The 22,496-nt window shown below is 40.9% G+C and overlaps 1 protein-coding gene across 1 annotated transcript; it reads left to right on the top strand.

Annotated features, from left to right (window-relative positions):
- Positions 1–21,928, top strand: LOC139446036 (scavenger receptor cysteine-rich domain-containing protein DMBT1-like). Its single transcript, XM_071227302.1, has 14 exons — positions 1–148; positions 3,292–3,376; positions 6,014–6,144; positions 8,540–8,698; positions 9,895–9,976; positions 11,739–11,857; positions 12,334–12,480; positions 13,980–14,058; positions 14,489–14,598; positions 15,219–15,389; positions 15,843–15,951; positions 18,047–18,168; positions 18,712–18,873; positions 21,528–21,928. The coding sequence occupies exons 1-14, from the start codon at positions 46–48 to the stop codon at positions 21,926–21,928; spliced, it is 1,980 nt and encodes a 659-aa protein (XP_071083403.1). The 5' UTR covers positions 1–45.
- The last annotated feature ends 568 nt before the right edge of the window (positions 21,929–22,496 follow it).

Genomic DNA, 22,496 nt, shown 5'->3' with positions numbered 1-22,496 from the left:
TTCCGGATTCCGTTTGTCGTATACAAGGATTCTTCGAAGCGAAAAATGATAAGAAGAAGAAGATTGTTTTCAAAACGACTGAGTCTATGGGCGGCTTTGATCACATCGTTTTTATTCGTTTGCTCACTAGTTGTGGGTCGAACTGCAGGTAGGATTTGACAAGCTGTCGTACAAAAATACACTGTTTTCTCCTTAAATGAAAACACACTTCCAAATAAATACAACTACGGGTGGTAGAGAATCTAAGCTGCATCATGACTTTGGTGCAGATCAGATATGATCCCTATCAGATATGATCCCTGTCAGAGACCATATCGATATATGGTCTCTGTCCCAGAACAGACGTACTGGGCTTTCTCAAAGCAGATATTCGTCACGTCTGAACTACGGCGGTGTTAGTGTAAATAAGGTCACTGTGAAATAGTATTTCCCCATATACGATCTTATTATTGATGATTATCACGCCATATATATATATACTATTCAAAATAAGTTAAGGACCATCTGCTATCACATTACTATAACTAATGTCATGCCATGCAGTTACTGCAATTTGTCGTGCAGAGTTGTGCCCCTTAATCAGGGAAGAATCCAATCATTGTGGGTTCCAGTCCTAGTTTCACCCTGTTTATTCCAGTGCTTGTGGGTTTCACCAAACACAAGTGATAAACAAATATGACCTACATCACTTTGGGCTTTCTTCACTCATTAAACATACATGTTGTGATATAACTGAAATACTGTTCAGAAAGTCATTAAATCAAGTCACTCACTCACTCTGCTTTTCAACTCAACTCTTCTGAATGATAAACACTGAATATAAGTCACTGATAATATAGGATGTTTTTAAGGGAAATAAAATTAGGAGACACAAACCTACTGTTTTGTGAAATTTGAGGTCATGTCACAACAGAATCTGTACTTATGGTAATTTGAACCGAGCGCTTCAACATCATGGCAGAATAAATACTGATTCTCTATTTATGTGTATTCCGTTGCTTTCAGTATTGACAGTTCATCTTCCGTATGTAAAGGTTTGTCATCAGTACTTAACAGATTTGAATTCATTATGAGGTACTGTAGATCTTGAAATTAATGCAAGCGTGAATGAAATGCGAAAAATGCAAATTGTCTTTGCTCGCATTATTAAACATCGCATATATATCAACAATAAGACATTTTGGATAGCAGAAATACCAACTTAGACATACGCTGAAAACAAACAACTATGTATTCCACATCACTGTTTATTGAGCAGCACTTGTAAGAAGTATATAAACAATGTAATTCAAACACTAGTTACTTCCTGTGAATTGTCACTTCTGGGGTCAAGACAAGAGTTCTACTCAATTATGTCATCACTGATCACACCTGCAAGTCCAGACAGACGACACCCAACACAGTGTCTTTGTTCTTTGCGACTGCATCAAAGGCTGACATGAGCCAGCGCGCATGTATTGTTTCAGCGGAAGAACTCTACTTGGCGCTAATAAACAGTGCTATTTGGTGTGTGATTGGATTAATGTAATGTTTGATTAAGGTGAGGATTCTCCTTACTGTCTCTGACAGGCATCATATCTGATCTGCACCAAAGTCATGATTAATCCACCTGACAGAGGACATTTTCTTTAGATGTAAATGCACTGATGCTAGAGAGGAGGGGGGTACGTGTTGTATTCATATTGACTCGCATTTTTGTCTAGGGGCCAGCGCTCACATTCTTTTGGAGATGCATTAAATTCACGATTTTCAGTATTCAGGTTGCCTAAATCTTAAACATTGTCTGCATGTGTTCATCTGAAGATTTTTAGAGTTCATTGCAACAGATTTCAATCAAACTACTAGGGAAGGCCATTTCGTTAAAGCTTAACTTAAAGTCCAAGCAGTTAAAGCTAATGCTGTTTCACATAACATCAATTATTTTTCAGTTAACGCTAATGCTGTTTCAGTTCATACTACTTATTCTCAAGGCAAGGGAGATGACTGACTTTAAAAGTCCAGTTTCCACCCTTGTCAAACTAGGCTGGAATTTCTGGTCTTGATTGTAGGGCCTCCAGTGGGTAATACAACTGATGACATCCCTTGTATGTCCCTCCTTTTGACCAATCAGATTCCACCTCTGATATCCCTTGCATTTGCTTCAAACAAAATGGCAGCGCCCTGTCAAGACAATCTGATCGATAATAAAGATCTTTATTGTGATAAGATGGGTTTTACCTCACAAAGTGCATCATATCATGTGAGCACCTTGATTAAAAACATAAAAAATTTGGAAAACTATGTGTTGATGCCCAGTTGACGGTACACTTGCTTTGCAAATGCTGGGGATTTTGATTGGACTATGCAAAGATTCGTTAGTTCTGCCCAAATATATATCTCCATAATTCCAGCGTATTTCAGCAAGGGTTGAAACTGAACTTTTAAATATAGTTAACTTCTTTGCTTCAGTTAACACTAATGCTGCTTTAGTTAACACTAATGCTGCTTCAGTTAACACTCTGCTTCAGTCAAAGCTAATGCTGCTTCAGTTAACACTAATGCTGCTTCAGTTAAAACGAATGCTGCTTCAGATAACACTAATGCTGACTAATGCTGCTTTAGTTAACACTAATGCTGCTTTAGTTAACACTTATGCTGCTTCAGATAACACTAATGCTGACTAATGCTGCTTTAGTTAACACTAATGCTGCTTCAGTCAAAGCTAATGCTGCTTTAGTTAACACTAATGCTGCTTCAGTTAACACTAATACTGCTTCAGATAACACTAATGCTGACTAATGCTGCTTTAGTTAACACTAATGCTGCTTTAGTTAACACTTATGCTGCTTCAGGTAATGCTAATCATGCTTTAAATTGACACTAATGCTGCTTCAACTTAGCCTACTACTGCTTCACTGAATAATGTTGCTTCAGTTAATGCTATTCAAGTTTATGCTGCTTCAGTTAACACTAATACTACTTTTGCTAGCTCTAATTCTGAGTCAGGGTATGCTATGCTGCTTTAGTTAACACTAACACTACTTCTGCTTGTGCTAATTCTGTGCTAATTTTATGCTAATGCTGCTTCAGTTAACACCAATAGCATAAAGGATTTTCAGTTTGGAAAATATTGAAATGTGTTGAGAATTTAATCAACTAAGCAATTGTAGACCTGCAACAATTTAAGCACCTCTTAAGCAGTTACAGTATATGAAATGTGGTTCTGTAGAATGTTTTATGAATTGTTCAGATAATGAATATTAAAGTTGGTAGTCATGTTAACATTACTTGCACTATTTTTGTGCTTTACAGATGCTGACTGCATGCAAAGACTGAGAGTGTCCGACACTTTAAGCTATGCAATCCGATCAGAAGGATATCCAAATGGATATGAACAGTAAGAGAGTTCCTTGATATGTTTCGTCAATGTAGATTCCTATGGGTGGTGGGGTAACCTAGTGGTCAAAGAATTCTCTCGTCGGTCCGAAGCCAGGTGTGATTTCCCTTTTGGAAATAATATGTCTCATCTCTGGTATCCATAGACATGATATTTATAGTATAGATCAGAATAGGTCACCAGCACCCCATGCCTTTTACAGTATTAAAGCAGTTGTTATCCATAAAAAAAAATTTAAAAAAAAAAAATTGTGTCTATCTTGTCATCCGTCAACTTCTAAGTAATGCCTATCAAACAATTTATCCCATGCCTGTCTCCACAAGTGGATTCTAGATCAGAATAGGTTACCAGCACCCTATGCTTGTCTCCACAAGTGGATTCTAGGTCAGAATAGGTTCCCAGCACCCCATTCCTGTCTCCACAATTGGATTCTAGGTCAGAATAGGTTACCAGCACCCTATGCTTTTCTCCACAAGTGGATTCTAGATCAGAATAGGTTACCAGCACCCCATGCCTGTCTCCACAAGTGGATTCTAGGTCAGAATAGGTTCCCAGCACCCCATGCCATGCCTGTCTCCACAAGTGGAGTCTAGGTCAGAATAGGTTACCAGCACCTTATGCCTGTCTCCACAAGTGGATTCTAGGTCAGAATAGGTTACCAGCACCCCATGCCTGTCTCCACAAGTGGATTCTAGGTCAGAATAGGTTACCAGCATCCCATGCCTGTCTCCACAAGTGGATTCTAGGTCAGAATAGGTTCCCAGCACCCCATGCCTGTCTTCACAAGTAGATTCTAGGTCAGAATAGGTTCCCAGCATCCCATGCCTGTCTTCACAAGTAGATTCTAGGTCAGAATAGGTTCCCAGCACCCCATGCCTGTCTCCACAAGTGGATTCTAGGTCAGAATAGGTTCCCAGCACCCCATGCCTGTCTCCACAAGTGGATTCTAGATCAGAATAGGTTACCAGCATCCCATGCCTGTCTCCACAAGTGGATTCTAGGTCAGAATAGTTCCCAGCACCCCATGCCTGTCTCCACAAGTGGATTCCAGGTCAGAATAGGTTACCAGCACCCCATGCCTGTCTCCACAAGTGGATTCCAGGTCAGAATAGGTTCCCAGCACCCCATGCCTGTCTCCACAAGTGGATTCTAGATCAGAATAGGTTACCAGCATCCCATGCCTGTCTCCACAAGTGGATTCTAGGTCAGAATAGGTTCCCAGCACCCCATGCCTGTCTCCACAAGTGGATTCCAGGTCAGAATAGGTTACCAGCACCCTATGTCTGTCTCCACAAGTGGATTCTAGATCAGAATAGGTTCCCAGCATCCCATGCCTGTCTCCACAAGTAGATTCTAGGTCAGAATAGGTTCCCAGCACCCCATGCCTGTCTCCACAAGTGGATTCTAGGTCAGAATAGGTTCCCAGCACCCTATGTCTGTCTCCACAAGTAGATTCTAGGTCAGAATAGGTTCCCAGCACCCTATGCCTGTCTCCACAAGTGGATTCTAGGTCAGAATAGGTTCCCAGCACCCTATGTCTGTCTCCACAAGTTGATTCTAGGTCAGAATAGGTTACCAGCACCCTATGTCTGTCTCCACAAGTGGATTCTAGGTCAGAATAGGTTCCCAGCACCCCATGCCTGTCTCCACAAGTGGATTCCAGGTCAGAATAGGTTACCAGCACCCCATGCCTGTCTCCACAAGTGGATTCTAGGTCAGAATAGGTTCCCAGCATCCCATGCCTGTCTCCACAAGTGGATTCTAGGTCAGAATAGGTTCCCAGCACCCTATGCCTGTCTCCACAAGGGAATTCCAGGTCACTGTTATTCTCTGGCATTTGGGTTCTTGTTAACTTACATTTTTAGAAACATGAATCAGATATGCTCATCAGGGAATTTAGATTAACTAGATAGTTATAAAAGTTGATGTGACCTTCTATAGAGGTTGTCAGATCTTGACGAAGTGATGAATAGATCAGATTTCATGGACATATATTTGTTTTTCTGTTTACTACATGCATTACTTTCTAATAGTTACTGTCAAAATTTAAATGACTCTCCAGACCCATGAAGATCCGGGGTAGAATTGGTCTTCAGCAACCCATGCTTGCTGTAAATGGCGACTATGCTCTCGTAAGAGGCGACTAACGGGATCGGGTGGTCAGGCTCACTGACTTGGTTGATGCATATCATCGATCTCAATTGCGTGGATCGATGTTCATGATATCCATCACTGGATTGTCTGGTCCAGACTCGATTATTTACAGACCGGTGTCATATAGCTGGAATATTGCTGAGTGAGGCGTTAAACAACCAACCAACTAAATGACTCTCCAGTTATGGTTAAATTACTGTGAATGCTTAAGTTCTTCTGTGACAATCTGCGAAGGTCTGGTCACCCTTTGGTCTGGCGCTACATGACCCTAGAAAGAAGCTGGAGTTTGTGATGTTTGGTATGTTTGAGATGTTTGGTATGTTTGTGATGTTTGTAATGTTTGGTATGTTTGTGATGATTGGTATGTTTGTGATGTTTGGTATGTTTGTGATGTTTGTAATGTTTGGTATGTTTGTGATGTTTGTAATGTTTGGTATGTTTGTGATGATTGGTATGTTTGTCCACATGTCACCTATGTTGCAGGAATAAGGAATGCAGGTGGGAGCTAAATATGACAAGCATGTTCAAACAGAACAAAACCATTAAACTGCAATTTGATGTGGACATAGAAGATTCTAGAGACTGTATTAGAGAATCTGTGACGGTGTATGCTTGTGAGTATTTGTCATTTGAAGATATGTCTGAATGAAACATATGCATGTTGATCCTATAAGATCATTTATCAAACTAAACTGTTTGTTTCATATGTATAAATTCACTAACAATTCTGAGTTTGTGGTTATATTAATCTCAATATACATTTCACATTACTTATATGTGTGTGTGAGGGGTGCAACCAGTGGGGCAGGATACGCTCTCCTTTTCGCGAACACCTGGTATCATCACTATTTGATAGTGATTTATAAACACATGCTCATGTTATAGGCGGAATTGTACAATCGTCTCTGTTTTATGCAGATATTTCTATTGGATATGGAAGGGTTTTGTCGCTTTATTATTATTAGTAAGTATATGCTGCACTTTGACTTTTTAGCTCAACAGGCGAAAAGCACCTTCTGAGCTTTAGAAAATGTGCAATGACCATCTGCCCGTTGGTCTGTGTAGCAGTTAACTTTCGACTTCCAAATAAACATTTTAGGAGGATGTTGAGCATCATAATATAAAAATATATTTCTTACCTTAGTGACTGTTGTCCACCATGAACACTGTTGATCAAAGATGTCTCTATGTCCCTATTTAACAAGAGTTTAATACCATGGGGATTCCAGGGTAGAATAGGTCTCCATCAACCTGTGCTGGTTGTTACGGCATGGGGATTCCGTGTTAGAATAGGTCCCCATCAACCTGTGCTGGTTGTTACGGCATGGGGATTCCAGGTTAAAATAGGTCCCCATCAACCTATGCTGGTTGTTACAGCATGGGGATTCCAGGTTAGAATAGGTCCCCATCAACCTGTGCTGGTTGTTACGGCATGGGGATTCCAGGTTAGAATAGGTCCCCATCAACCTATGCTGGTTGTAATGACATGGGGATTCCAGGTTAGAATAGGTCCCCATCAACCTATGCTGGTTGTTACGGCATGGGGATTCCAGGTTAGAATAGGTCCCCATCAACCTGTGCTGGTTGTTACGGCATGGGGATTCCAGGTTAGAATAGGTCCCCATCAACCTGTGCTGGTTGTACCGTGGGGATTCCAGGTTAGAATACATCTCCATCAACCTGTGTTGGTTGTACCATGGGGATTCCAGGTTAGAATAGGTCACCAGCAACTTATGCTGTTGAAAGAGGCAACATAATGGATTTAATTTGCTTAATTAATTGCTATGCAAACTATGACGGCAGGGATCATTGCTCTTTGTGTCAATCATTGGATTGTCTGGTCCAGATTCTAGAACAATGATTAATAACAGTTGTGACAAACTATGTACAGTGTATATGTGCTTTATAGGCATAGCAGCAATTTACCCGTGAGGTTCTGGGGTATAATAGGTCTTCAGCAATCCATGCTTGCCATAAATGGCGACTATGTCGTAAGAGACGACTAGCGGGATCTGGTGGTCAGGCTTGGTGACTTGGTTGATGCATGTCATCGTATCCCAATTGTGTGGATCAATGTTTGTGATGTCGATCACTGGATTGTCTGGTCAGCCCGTCATATAGCTGATAAAATGCTGAGTGAAGCATTTAACAACAAACAAACAAACCAACAAACATAGCAGCAATCACTATTTAATATGTCCACTTGACACAAAATATAGTGACACTCTTGCATCAAACTTGCTTATTCACAGTTTGGATAATGTGAGTACACAGTGAGTACTGTACATTTAATAAAGCAGGATACAGCAATGACCATGTGTTCCTGCTATATTGATAGAGTTTAAGTGTTTTGACATTCATTCGTGATTAACCCCCATATTATCCACTTGCCCATGGACAAGTGATAACAGCAAATATTTCCTTGAAAATTCACTTGCCATGAACCCCTGGTCCATACTCAAAAAATCATATCCCGACAACATATATCATATCAGGCAACATTTATACCATGCTAGTGAACATCAGTTCATGTCAATGTACTTACTAGATATATCTTGCACTAGGTTTGGGACGGGTAACTCGGGTTTGGGGTCGGGTGGGTACTGAGTAGAGCCCGGGAAATCAGAGGACTACCCAGACCCGTGGTTAGTCACGTGATTATAGTGTTTAGTGGCAAAAAATATATAGAACTCTATGGTTACAATATAAGCGACAAATGTTCTCATTTCTTTCTGATGATGCACACATTCCTTCTGACTTTGCATTTTCTGTTTGCATAAAGATAAAACTTCAGTCAACTTCAGTGTATGCATGACCTGATCGGTTGATACGAGTATCTCAATACATTTTGACAGTACAGTCAAAAGTTTCCCAATCGGACATTTTGTACCTATGTCTTGAGACCTACAGCGGGTAGGGTGATAGGGGGGTGGTTACACAGGTAGTAAGTTTGGACTCGTCCCAGCCCTATCTTGCTCTAACCAGGAATGTTTTACCATGTGTTAACAGTCACATCGCCAGAAAATACAACACTAGCAGTTCTGTGTGGCAGGATTGAGAACAGAACACACGAGTTCTTCATCCCATATATCTTGGTTGTGTTCAGGTCTGGATCTGTTCCTTCACAGGAAAGACAAGGCTTCAAGATGGCCTTCCAGATGATTGATGGTAAGTCAAGTCTTTCAGCATCTTCCTGAGGCAAGAGAGTTAACTGACTTTAAAAGCCCAGTTTCCACCCTTGCCGAACTAGGCTGGAATTCCTGGGCTCGATCGTAGCAACTCCAGAGATATGTCCCTTCTGAGCCCCTCCTATGGACCAATCCAATTCCATAACTTGCATTTGTTTCAAACAAAATGGCAGCGCCCAGTCAAGACGATCTGATCAATAACCAAGATCTATAGTGTGATAAAACAGGTCTTACATCGTGAAGTGCCTCAAATCACGCGAGCACCTTGATTGAAAAGGTTTGGAAAATATCTGTTGACAACAAGTTGGCGTTGCACATCCTTTGCAAATCCTGTAATCGACCGAAATCTGCATGAGAGTTTACGAACCGGGTTTCAATTTTGTTGCGAGATTTTGATTGGACTATGCATAGACTCATTGGTCCAGCCAAAATGTAACTCCATAATACCAGACTAGTTCAGCACGGGTGGAAACAGATGTTACGGGTGTAACAGATGATTGATGGTTTGACAGAGCTGATGGTGTGAGAGATGATTGATAGTTTGACAAGGCTGATGGTGTAACAGATGTTCGATGGTTTGACAAGGCTGATGGTGTGAGAGATGATTGATGGTTTGACAAGGATGATGGTGTAACAGATGATCGATGGTTTGACAAGGCTGATGGTGTAACAGATGATCGTTGGTTTGACAAGGCTGATGGTGTGAGACATGATTGATGGTTTGACAAGGCTGATGGTGTAACAGATGATTGATGGTTTGACAAGGCTGATGGTGTGAGAGATTATTGATGGTTTGACAAGGCTGATGGTGTAACAGATGATTGATGGTTTGACAAGGCTGATGGTGTGAGAGATTATTGATGGTTTGACAAGGCTGATGGTGTGAGAGATTATTGATGGTTTGACAAGGCTGATGGTCTAAGAGATTATTGATCGTTTGACAAGGCTGATTGTAGACAGTAGAAAGGATTAATCTCATTTAGTGACAATACGAAAATATATGATGTGTAGATGCTTTGCTTGTGAAGACAACAACTGATGTATTATACGGATATAATGGTTTGTTAATGGTTTACTGTTACTGTTATTGGTTATAATGTTATTTTGACAAAAGGAGTAATGTTTTAATTTGTCTATTAAATTGATATAACAAAATATCCTCCCCACTTCTCCCAGGTACGTGCCATAAGGAATTGGATTCAAATGACAAGACATTTCGTTCTGTGTATTCAAAGAACTACCCTCAACCATATCCCAGGTAACTATCATCAACTATATCCCAGGTAGCTATCATCAACCATATCCCCAGTAGCTATCATCAACCATATCCCAGGTAACTATCATCAACCATATCCCAGGTAACTATCCACAACCATATCCCAGGTAGCTATCCACAACCATATCCCAGGTAGCTATCACCAACCATATCCCAGGTAACTATCATCAACCATATCCCAGGTAACTATCCACAACCATATCCCAGGTAACTATCCACAACCATATCCCAGGTAGCTATCCACAACCATATCCCAGGTAACTATTCAGACCCATATACCAGGTAACTATCCACAACCATATCCCAGGTAGCTATCATCAACCATATCCCAGGTAGATATCATCAACCATGTCCCAGGTAACTATCATCAACCATATGCCAGGTGGCTATCATCAACCATATACCAGGTAGCTATCATCAACCATATCCCAGGTGGCTATCATCAACCATATACCAGGTAGCTATCATCAACCATATCCCAGGTAGCTATCATCAACCATATCCCAGACAACTATCATCAACCATATCCCAGGTGGCTAGATCATCAACCATACCCCAGGTAGCTATCATCAACCATATCCCAGGTAGCTATCATCAACCATGTCCCAGGTTACTATCATCAACCATGTCCCAGGTGGCTAGATCATCAACCATATCCCAGGTAGCTATCATCCACCATATCCCAGGTAGCTATCATCAACCATGTCCAAGGTAGCTATCATCAACCATATCCCAGGTTGCTATCATCAACCATATCCCAGGTAGCTATCATCAACCAAATCCCAGGTAACTATCCACAACCATATCCCAGGTAACTATCCACAACCATATCCCAGGTAACTATCCAGACCCATATCCCAGGTAACTATTCACAACCATATCCCAGGTAACTACCCACAACCATATCCCAGGTAACTATCCACAACCATATCCCAAGTAACTATCCACAACCATATCCCAGGGAACTATCCACAACCATATCCCAGGGAACTATCCACAACCATATCCCAGGGAACTATCCACAACCATATCCCAGGTAACTATCCACAACCTTATCCCAGGTAACTATTCACAACCATATACCAGGTAACTATCCAGACCCATATCCCAGGTAACTATCCACAACCATATACCAGGTAACTATCCACAACCATATCCCAGGTAACTATCCACAACCATATCCCAGGTAGCTATCATCAACCATATCCCAGGTAACTATCATCAACCATATCCCAGTAGCTACCGTCAACCATATCCCAGGTTGCTATCATCAACCATATCCCAGGTAACTATCATCAACCATATCCCAGTAGCTACCGTCAACCATATCCCAGGTTGCTATCATCAACCATATATGATTATGTTTGACTGTTTTTTTCTGTTATACTTTGTGATTCTGTTTGACTGTTTCTGTTATTCCTTCTGATTCTGTTTGACTGTTTGTTTCTGTTTTACTTTCTGATTATATGTTTGACTCTTTCTGTTATACTTGCTGATTCTTTTAGACTGTTTCTGGTATACCTTCTGATTCTGTTTGTACTCTTTCTGTTGTACTTTCTTGGTATGTTTGATTGTTTCTGTTACACTCTCTGATTATGTTTGACTGTTTCTGTTACACTTTCTTGGTATTTTTGACAGTTTCTATTACACTCTCTGATTATGTTTGACTGTATGTTTCTGTTATACTGGCATTTCTGTCATTTTCTGTGATACTTTCAGTTTATATTTGACTTTCTGTTATTAGTTTTCAGAGGTGCACATATCTCATACGGACGGGAACACGCAACAAATCTACTGTCTTGACTTTCATGTTTACAGACATGGGCTATTACTGCAATAAAGAATATATTCTTGTTTATGATGGTACGTAACCTATTTTCTTCAATCAATATGCATGTGATACTTCTGAATAGACAGACCATTCAGACTATTATCCAACAATGCATAGACATTCAGGTTTCATAAATTCTTGGGGCGGTCGGGTAGCCTAGTGGTTAAAGCTTTCGCTCGTCACGCTGAAAACATGGAAAACCCAGGGTTCGATTCCCATCTTGGGTACAATGTGTGAAGCCCATTTCTGGTGTCCCCCGTGGTGATTTTGCTTGAATATTGCTAAAAGTGGTGTAAAAAAAATACTCATTGACTCATAGAATTCTTTGGATTAAGCAAGTTAGTATCGTCTTTCACCCCGTGGGAGGGGTCGGACCGTCTTGAATTTTTTAGCTAGATACAGAATTTGATCCTCATCATGAACCAACTACAAAATGTCAGCATCACTAACAGGTGCTAGAAAGTGATGTGAACTTATCTAACTCTTCCTCTTTTTCCTCTTCCACTAGGAGACTCAGAACAAGGGCCGTTGTTAATGAAGCTGTGCCGTTATGACACAGCAACATTGCGTAGCCTGCTGGGAAGTCTCTATTTAGTGTTTGTGAGTCATGACAACTCTATACATCATACAGGATTCAAAGCACGTGCCAAAGATGGTAAGGATCCGGGGTTAGAATAGGTCTTCAGCAACCCATGCTTGCTGTAAAAGGTGACTGTGCTTGTCATAAGAGGTGACTAACAGATCGGGTGGTCAGACTCGCTGACTTGGTTGGAGCATGTCATCATATCCCTGTTGCATGGATGGATGCTCATGATGTCAATCACTGGATTGTCTGGTCCAAACTCGATTATTAACAGACCACCATCATATAGCTGGAATATAGCTGAGTGTGGCTTTAAACAACGAACAAACAAACAAACAAGCAAAAACGGTAAGACTTACCCTACTTCATTAGGAGTCGTAACCTTGTAATAGGTACCAACAATGTAGGTCAGCATTCTATCAACTTGAACATTGTGTCCTTCTAACTGAAATGCAGGTTACACATGGTGTACCCTGAGGCAAGTGACTTTGCTCATAATATAGTTAGGTGAGAACTGTTGGACTGTAACCAAATGTCGACTAGTTGCTTGTTTCTATGTCCTTTTAAATAAGTTATATAAATATTATTTAATCATGACAAATACAGGTCTTTGAAAGGCATTTAGAAGTGACACACATAAGGAAGAGAGCCAGTCTGGGTCTCTGATGACTCAGAACCACCATCACACATTGTGACCACCCGATCCTCATTTCAGTCAGCCCTTATGATAGCATGGAGTACTGGGGACCTGTACTGCCCTGGAATGCCTACACTTACACAATAAGCACTAGCCTAACTAGGCCTCAAGTAGGCCTTGTTGCATCTATACCTGGCTACGGGGCTGTGGGGTATCCTGGTGGTTAAAGAGTTCACACGTTACACCAAAGGCCCAGGTGTGATTCCCCATAAGCGTACAATGTGTGAAGCCCGTGTTTGGTGCTCGGCCATGATATTGCTGGAATATTGCTAAAAGTGGCGTAAAACCCAGCTCACTCACTACACATGGCTGCCACTCACTCACTCACTCACTCACTCACTGACCCACACAAACACCCACCCACCCACTCACTCACTCACTCACTCACTGACCCACACAAACACCCACCCACCCACTCACTCACTCACTCACTAACCCACCAACCCACTCACTCACCCACACAAACACCCACCCACCCAACCACCCACTCACTCACTCACTCACCCACCCGACTCACTCACTCCGTCACTCTCTCACTCACTCACTCACAGGAAATTGAATGAAAACTGTAAGTACCACTAGACCAATGTACAAAGCATTACCATTGGCAGACATGCTCTGATTTACAGGCTGCCATATACAACTGAAATATTATTGCATTGGAAACAATATTTTTTCCTTTAAAATCTATGACACTAATATTACGCTATGTTCACCCAAGTCATGCCAGTAGCAGCTAAATGAGGCCTATATTACAAGTTTTGTCCATAACATTTAGAATGTGATGATGTGTACATGGGATTAATTCATTGCTCAACTCAAAGTCCTGTAAAATCATGAAATGCCTAGATAACTGTTAATTTGTCTCTTTCAGCAATGTGCGGGGAAGTTTTAACAGCAAGAATTGGTCATAACAGGATATTCAAATTTGGAAAAGCTTACCCAATCAATCAGTATGTATAAAACATATCAGTTGTAAAACATATTATTTCAATATGTTTTGGATATTTATCATAATTAAATCTCTACAGTATACACTATATGACAGTGACCAGTGGCTATTACAAGTTATGTCCCCCTTATTGTCCAGTCAGATTCCATCTCTCATATCACTTGCATTTGCTCCAAACAAAATGGCAGCACCCAGTCACGTCAATCTGATCGATAATCGAGTTCTATATTGTAATCAAATGGGCCTAACCCCACGAAGTTCATCAAATCATTTGAGCACCTTAATTAAAAACATGAAAAGATTTGCAAAATATCTGTCAACACCCAACTGATGGTACACATGCTTTGCAAATCCTTAATTCCCTAATACTTCTTCATAAAATTGCAAAATGGAGACCAATTAAACAAATGTTTGTTGTCTACTTTCATCAGTCCAATTACCTGCGAGTGGCAAATCAAGACCGATAGAGGCTATAAAGTGCTGGTGTCCTTCAGAGGACTTGCAGTTGACTGCAAGAAAAGTAGGATAACAGTGCGTGACGGTGAGCAATGTTACATCCATTAGTAGAACACAGACACAACCCTGTGAGGAGGGTGATGGTTGAAGCTGTTGTGTTGCTCTGTATGGTGTGTAGTCTAGATCTAGTGGACTGTCTCCGTGGTCTGGTGGTAGAGTGCCCGCATGGAGAGCAGAGTGAGTGAGTTAGGTTTAACGCCGCTTTTAACAGTATTGCAGTTATATTGCGGCGTGTCAGCTTAATGTGTGAGGAAAGCCCGAAGTGCTGCAGGTCTCAGACGTTTACCAGTTCCGTGAAACCGACGGGTGGCCCAGTCGTCTAAAGCGCCGCGATTCGCTGTGCAGAGTTGCGTCCCTTGGGCACGCCAGAAACCTATGATTGAGCGTTCGAATCCTGGTTCGCCCCAATTATGTTTCTAGGTTTGTCAGCACCATGCCCGTGTTTGTGGTAAACGTCTGAGACCTGCATCACTTCGGGCTTTCCTCCCATATTAAGCTGACACACCGCGATATCTGTTGTAGAGATGCATTTCTTCATGTATTTGTGTACCTTTGAGGATAATTGATTGTAATCATTTGAATGAATTGATATTGGAAATAGTCAAGAAAGCTACAAATCCATATTGCTCTACTTTTGTTTTATAGGTGAAAGTACGGGTTTGTCCAGTGATGAAGGTTCCTGGGATATTTGTGGCAAAAAGAAAAATTACACCTTCATGAGCTCTGGCAACCATATATCCTTCAAGTTGAATAGCCAGGGCCAGGCTGCACAGCCTGTATCCTTCTCAATCAAGTTCATAGGGATTGTGAACCAAGGTAGGGTGCTGATGTCCATGTAATCAGGGATAGGTAACCTTCCTGTAACAACCAAGTCCCATTATGATAGGACCCGTGAACATCAGGGCTAGAATAGGTCTTCAGCAACCAATGCTTGCCATAAAAGGCGACTATGCTTGTCGTAAGAGGCGACTAACGCGATCGGGTGGTCAGGCTTGCTGACTTGGTGGATGCATGTCATCGATCACAGTTGCATGGATCAATGCTCATGATGTCAATCAATGGATTGTCTGGTCCAGACTCGATTATTTTTCAGACCGCCGTCACATAGCTGGAATATTGCTGAGGTAAACAAGTGTCTGTAGCCAAAGTCATTTCTAAATACTACTGTCTGTCATAGTCATGAGGACTTACAAAAGTTTATTTCAGTTAGCATGTTTAGTGAATTGTTAAATTACAATTAATGGTATTTTGTTTCCTTGTTGGCAACAGCTTGTTACAGAAATGAGAATGACATTGAAGGTGACATTAAGGGATATCTGACAGCTGAAGACATCAAACATACGTTGACGTCTCCAGGCTACCCCGACATTTACCCAGAGTGAGTATCTGTAGGAGGGTCGTGATGGGTTTAATGCTTAACGTAAAACACCCTTCAAACACTATCGTAAACGTAAAAGTCATCTTTTTTTTATCGTAAATGCTTATCGTAAAATACCAAAAAATAACTGCTGAACATAAATAAATTATTTACTGCTTATCGTAAAATGATTAAAATGGTCAAAAACAGTCTGTCTTCAAGACCCAAATGCTTCGCCACAGAAAGCAGGCTGCGCAACTGACGCAGGGGACCAGTCTAGAATGTTTAGCGATTTGAGATTTTACCTGGTATTAAAAATATGAATTGTCAGGATGAAACGAAAGCAGAATTAAAAGTCCCATGTCCTGCCTGCCATGGCTGATTTAGGAATTTTTCGCGACGATTTTATAGAAAAAGAAGAAAAATTACTGCTTAATGAAAAAGTACCCTAAATTTTACTGCTTATGGGACCCACCCATCAGGACCCTCCTGTAGTGGAGGAATACATGTGCTCTTGTCCAAGTCAATCTATGTTTGTCGTAACTCAGTGGATCAGATGGTCAGACTTGGTGCCTTGCTTGACACCGAGTCTTTGTGCCACGACAGCATTGGTCGTTGCTCTTATTATCAATCGCTGGATTGTCTAGTCCAGACTTGATTAGGGTTCGAATCCCGGTTCGCCCCGATTATGTTTCTAGGTTTGTCAGCACCATACCCTTGCTCGTGGGTTTCATCGAAGTGGTAAATGTCTGAGACCTGCATCACTTCGGGCTTTCCTCCCACATTAAGCTGACACGCCATGATATAACTGGAATACAGTTAAAAGCGGCGTTAAACCCAACTCACTCACTCACTCACTCAGACTTGATTAAGTTCAGATCATCATCATATACATGTAGCTGGAATATTGGTGAATGCTGCAGAATAGTGGGAGTGGTTTCCGGGGAGATGTGAATGTTGACAGACCAAACTGAAACCGGTTGCAAAATCTGGTTGCGCATGAATATTGACAAGTGTATGCGCAAATATGGGCTTTGTTGACATTTCTATGCATAAGCATTAATAACATGCGCCTGCAGTTGTGTTTGCAAACATAACAGCACCGACGCTCAAGATCCTTTTGGAAGAATTTCTTCAACTTATGGTAATTCAAACGCCATGTTGTTAGTACTCAGGACACCTATAGGAAAATTTGAAAAGTCACATTAGCGATGCGCTTTGAATATAGGATAACAGTCGGTCACTCGCACTGCCGGTGTCCCAGCTGTACAGTCAAAATGGTTCGGTTTCTTTGATCTATGATCTGAATTAATATCATGTCCGTACCTTTTTGGAAGAGGGAAATTAGAGTGTTCGCCATAGACATTCATGTTAACTGTACCACCCTATACTGAAGACATGAAAATCAACAAACTCAAGTCTGCTTGCATGTCAGTGACAGCTTCGAACGACGGGCAAGGTCACCACCGGAATAAGAGTGAGTGAGTATGGTTTTACGCCGCTTTTAGCAATATTCCAGCAATATCACGGCGGGGGACACCAGAAATGGGCTTCACACATTGTACCCATGTTGGGAATCAAGCCCGGGTCTTCGGTGTGACGAGCGAACGCTTTAACCACTAGGCTACCCGACTGCCCCCTGAATAAGAAAAGACAACCATGATCTACTCACAGCCTTTTACGCTAGAGATAGGGAATGTTATTGTTCATATTTGGGATGTTTGGGACCACATAATCAGAAATCAGTCACACTTCTGAGTTTTCAAATGATTCGGAAGATTTGAGTGATCTGGTAGTGCAGTCGTGAACAAACAACTCTTAGTGTCGTTGCTGAATATTGGAGTTTTGTGAGCTGTTAAAGTTTGAACGACTATATTACTGGAATGGAAAGTGTGACACATTGACAGACAAGGCTACATGAAAGAATTTCCTTCTGCCACCTATTTACAGAGTCATAATACTTGTGAGCTCATTATACAATACCTCTCTACATGAAGATCGGAGGTCGCGTCATAGGAACTTCATTGGAGGTGTTCTCACATCTTCAAGCAGAGAGGTTTTGGAGTAAAAGATCTGATTTCAATAAGATTTGACCAACTGTTATTTTACGTTACAGCCGAATAGAATGTGTGTGGCAAATGCAGGCTGACACATATTTAGGCAGAGTCAGGATTACAGTGGTTGAAATGGACCTTAACACAGAGCCGGAGTGTTATGACAGCATCAGTTATTATCATGGTGAGTAGCCTTATAGGTTTCAAATCTATAACAACATACCTCAATATTCAGTTACACAGATTATGTAGGGATTCGGGGATTCGGATTATGTCCTCAGAAAAGGATATTTTTGGTGCGAAATTTTAATGTACACATTTCAATTTTCAATTTTAAAAAAAAACAATCTTTTAATATTCCGCATCTCGAACACGACCCTGGCAATGAAATTCAATACTTAAGAACGACATGATTTTGCCAAAATGATTGAAAACAAAATATACGCACCACCGCATGCATGCACGCACGCAGCAAATTCAATACATGTATGTCCTCTGCTATCATTAATATAAGAAGCTTGACAACTGACATTGTCTTGCAGCGCAAGTTCAATATGTGCCCAGTTGTGTTTGGTGGCCAGGAAAAGATATACAGTCTTAACTCTCTCTTCACATTTGAGAAATATGCCCAAGAAACATTTAATATTTTCATGCAGCTTTGATTTAAGAAATGTATTATATTGCTGGTGGTCTGCTAAAAAATCATTTTAATACAATGTCTTTTCAGGGATAGTGTCTGATCTTGACAAAAAGCCAGACATGATTTTATGCAACAACATGACATCAACATTCGTCAGTGAGAGTCAGTTCATAACTATTGTGTTTTCAACCAATGAGTATGGAATAGGAAAGGGATTCAAGCTAGACTATCAGACCATTGAAGACGAAGGTAAATTTAAACCACAATATTCATGCATGATTGAGAGATTCACAGCTGTCATATGATACAATTAAAATATAATTTTCCTGTTTTTACAATGGTGGGTCGATTTTTTCCTGTCTTTACAATGGTGGGTCGATTTTTCCTGTCTTTACAATGGTGGGTCGATTTTATTCCTGTCTTTGCAATGGTGGGTTGATTTTCTGTCTACAATGGTAGGTGATCACCTAGATCACAACAAAATGAGACATAATAAACAAAATCTTCGTCTCAAAACAGGTCATTCCATTGTCCCAATGGAGCATGATGACTATTTGCATGCAAAGAAGGAACTTGTTGACATGTTTTCAGGGAATATCATTGTTTTGTTTCAAAAATATATATATTGTGAAGTGTATGGAGATATATTTTGTGGTGAAAACTGAATTTGATAAAACTGAAATCACTGATTTGATTTGATTGATTTTGTCCCTCCCGTTACTCCATGTCTTTCCCGTTATTGCCCCTTTCCTTCCTGTTACGGAGGACAGAAGTTTGTGATCAACAAAAATTCATAACTCCCTTATGGCTTTCCCTGTGTCATAATGTCATTGAAAACATGAGAATATTTTAGACTTATCCTGTCACACACTATGCTTTTCTTCCTTCTTCAATCCTAGTGTGGAAATGATCCTAAAACCTGTTTCCAGCTTAAAAAAAACCTCTCCCAAACACGTCCCAGTTGTCCCAATGACCACCATCATAAACAATGGGTCGCTCACCTGAATTTCATGCAAACTGACCACATGATGTTTCAAGCACCCTCATTCTCTTTATCGTCTGAGTGTGGAGATGTGTTTGATATAAAGAGAATACATTTCATTTGTAGTTTGCCTCTAAACTCTTTTTCAACAAAGACATTTATATGGATAATAAAGCTCATCCTACATGCGAGAAGTATAAACGCACTTTTTCAGTGTCAGACCCTCATGCCTTGTATTGTGATTGTGTTGGCCAATGCACTTTCCCCAAACGCTGTAAATAATGCATTCATGTCTCGGAGGTAGACTGCCAACTATATGTCAAAACACAATACCGATTGACACTTCAAATGTGCTACGAAAGAGTGTCAACAGGGCCCATTGTCAGTTAATAAACCTAAACCATTGTCTTCATCATCGGCTATTAAATCCTCTCCATCATTGACTATTACCTCCCTATCGTTAGACTAAGAGTGAATGAGTGAGTGTGGTTTTACGCCGCTTTTAGCAATATTCCAGCAATATCACGGCGGGGGACACCAGAAATGGGCTTCACACATTGTACCCATGTCGGGAATCGAACCGGGGTCTTCGGCGTGACGAGCGAACACTTTAACCACTAGGCTACCCGACCGTCCCAGTTAGACTAAGACACAGTTTCAGGTTCGGTCCTCTATTTCTACCACGCCCTGTTCACGTGTAGCCAACGTATCCATGCCTGCGGCCACCCCACCATCCACTGATCGCTGTACGTTGCAGTCTAAAGATTCGTCCCTTGTTATTTCCACTGTAAGTGTGACTTACTTACAGGCAGCCAACACGCTCGCTAAACACCCACCAACCATCCCTGCATCACAGTTACACCAGTGAGTGAGTTTGGTTTTACGCCGCTTTTAGCAATATTCCTGCAATATCACGGCGGGGGACACCAGAAATGGGCTTAAAAAAATGTACCCATGTTGGGAATCGAATCCTGGTCTTCGGCGTGACGAGCGAACGCTTTAACCACTGGGCTACCCGACCGCCCCAACAGTTACCCCAGCTTGTATACTTTGAGAATCAGAATGAATGTGCTGGGGACATCATGTGATCAGTTAACGCGAGATTCAGGTAGCTAGCGACCCATTGTTTATAATTGTGGTCATGGCATGACTGGGATGTGTTTGGGTGAGGTGTTTTTGAAGCTAGAAGCTTGTTTTAGTTTCATTTCCACACTATGATTGAAGAAGAAAGAAGAAATGCATTGTATGAGATAGGATAAGTAATCAAATATACATTTTATTGTAAAACTTTTAATAATTATAGTGTTGTATTTATTTATGTGTATTACATGGTAAATGCTATATGACAATTAATTCGCAAAACTGTTAATGCTACATCCACAATACTCATTCACATTATGCCTGTAGTGTACATATTTCATTAATATTTTCAACAAGTTTATGGACAATATCTTATGTTTATCAAATATATTTCATCACATCCTTATTTAATTGTGTGTCAAATTTATCTGTGGTAACCATGGTAACAGGATGACCATTCTGATTATTGTTAGCTTTCTACAATGGGTATAAATACTTTCTACAATGGGTATAAATACTTTCTACAATGGATATCAATACTTTCTACAATGATTAAATGGTTTTTTTCAATAATATTAGAATCTGTGTGATTTCAAAATAGAACTATTTTGAGATATTATTTGTCATTTGAAAATTTTACATTTTCTGAGAATGATCCGCCTGTGAACCAGGAATTTTAACACATTTCTGTAAACCAAGAATTATTAGTCTGGTCTTCCCAACACTCTGCTACTCTGCCCTTAGCAACAATACATACCATGTTAACTGTAGTTGAAGCTGAAATTCCTGAATGTTATACTGTTTATCTTTAATGGAAAAATAACCTTTTGATCCTTTTCAGTTGATTATTCAGAAGACACTGATACTGCCAAAATTGAAACATCATCAGGAGCACCAGTAGCCGCAATAGCATGTGTAGTCATCGGTGTGATAGTGATAGTTATTGTTGCAATCTACTGTTATACAAGGTCTAAAAGGCAACCAAATCTTACACCACAACCGCCGACCGTGCCAGTTTCTCAATATCCAAACTACCCAGGGAGAGAATCCGCAGCCCCATTACTTCAAACCAGCACTCCCCCACACACCGTGGATCCCAGTGCACCACCACCGATGTACACAGATCTGACCACCCCGCCTGTGTCACAGATTCCTCAACATCTACCTCTAGTGCCGCCACCGAGTTATCACGAAGCCATCAGCCAGGGAATGATTCAGAAGGCATCAGATACAGCAATTTGAGCATTTTTTTTACATGCAATTGACACAAAAATCAGTCTCACTGATTATGACCTTTGGTCTGTTAGCAACAAAGAAATGTTTGCAATGGACTACTAGCTGCTTTGGCTTTTCTCTCACATTGAACTGAAATATTGCTCAGAGCAAAGCAGTGTTAAACCCAACTCATTCTTGGCCCAGCTCTTTCAGGGTAACCAGTGTAGAAACTATAGTTAGGCCTGCAAATGTGAACCTGGGTCTTAGTGGGTACAGTAGAGCTTACAAAGTGCCCCCAATGTGTAGAACGTATTTTGAGGCCTGCAAATGGGATCCTGGGTCTTAGTGGGTACAGTAGAGCTTACAAAGTGCCCCCAATGTGTAGAACGTATTTTGAGGCCTGCAAATGGGATCCTGGGTCCTTGTGGGTACAGTAGAGCTTACAAAGTGCCCCCAATGTGTAGAAAGTATTTTGAGGCCTGCAAATGTGAACCTGGGTCTTTATGTATTGGAGAAAACACGCTTACGAGGTTTTGGTAGATGGAGCATGCCCTGGGGAGAGGGAAAAACCAAGAGGGCAAAGCCCCCACGGTTT

Source organism: Haliotis cracherodii, unplaced genomic scaffold (assembly GCF_022045235.1).
Source record: "Haliotis cracherodii isolate W230 unplaced genomic scaffold, xgHalCrac1.p SCAF_6, whole genome shotgun sequence".
NCBI classification, from domain to species: domain Eukaryota; kingdom Metazoa; phylum Mollusca; class Gastropoda; order Lepetellida; family Haliotidae; genus Haliotis; species Haliotis cracherodii.
Note: the sequence above shows the minus strand (reverse complement) of the source record. Positions and strands in the feature narration are given on the sequence as shown.

What these genes read in the sequence shown, in the direction of transcription:
- LOC139446036 (XM_071227302.1), top strand. Translation starts at nt 46, where the DNA reads ATGATAAGAAGAAGAAGATTGTTTTCAAAACGACTGAGTCTATGGGCG. An exon ending in AGTTGTGGGTCGAACTGCAG is followed by an intron (nt 149 to 3,291) that starts GTAGGATTTGAC and finishes TGTGCTTTACAG; the next exon opens with ATGCTGACTGCATGCAAAGA. An exon ending in GGCCTTCCAGATGATTGATG is followed by an intron (nt 8,699 to 9,894) that starts GTAAGTCAAGTC and finishes CACTTCTCCCAG; the next exon opens with GTACGTGCCATAAGGAATTG.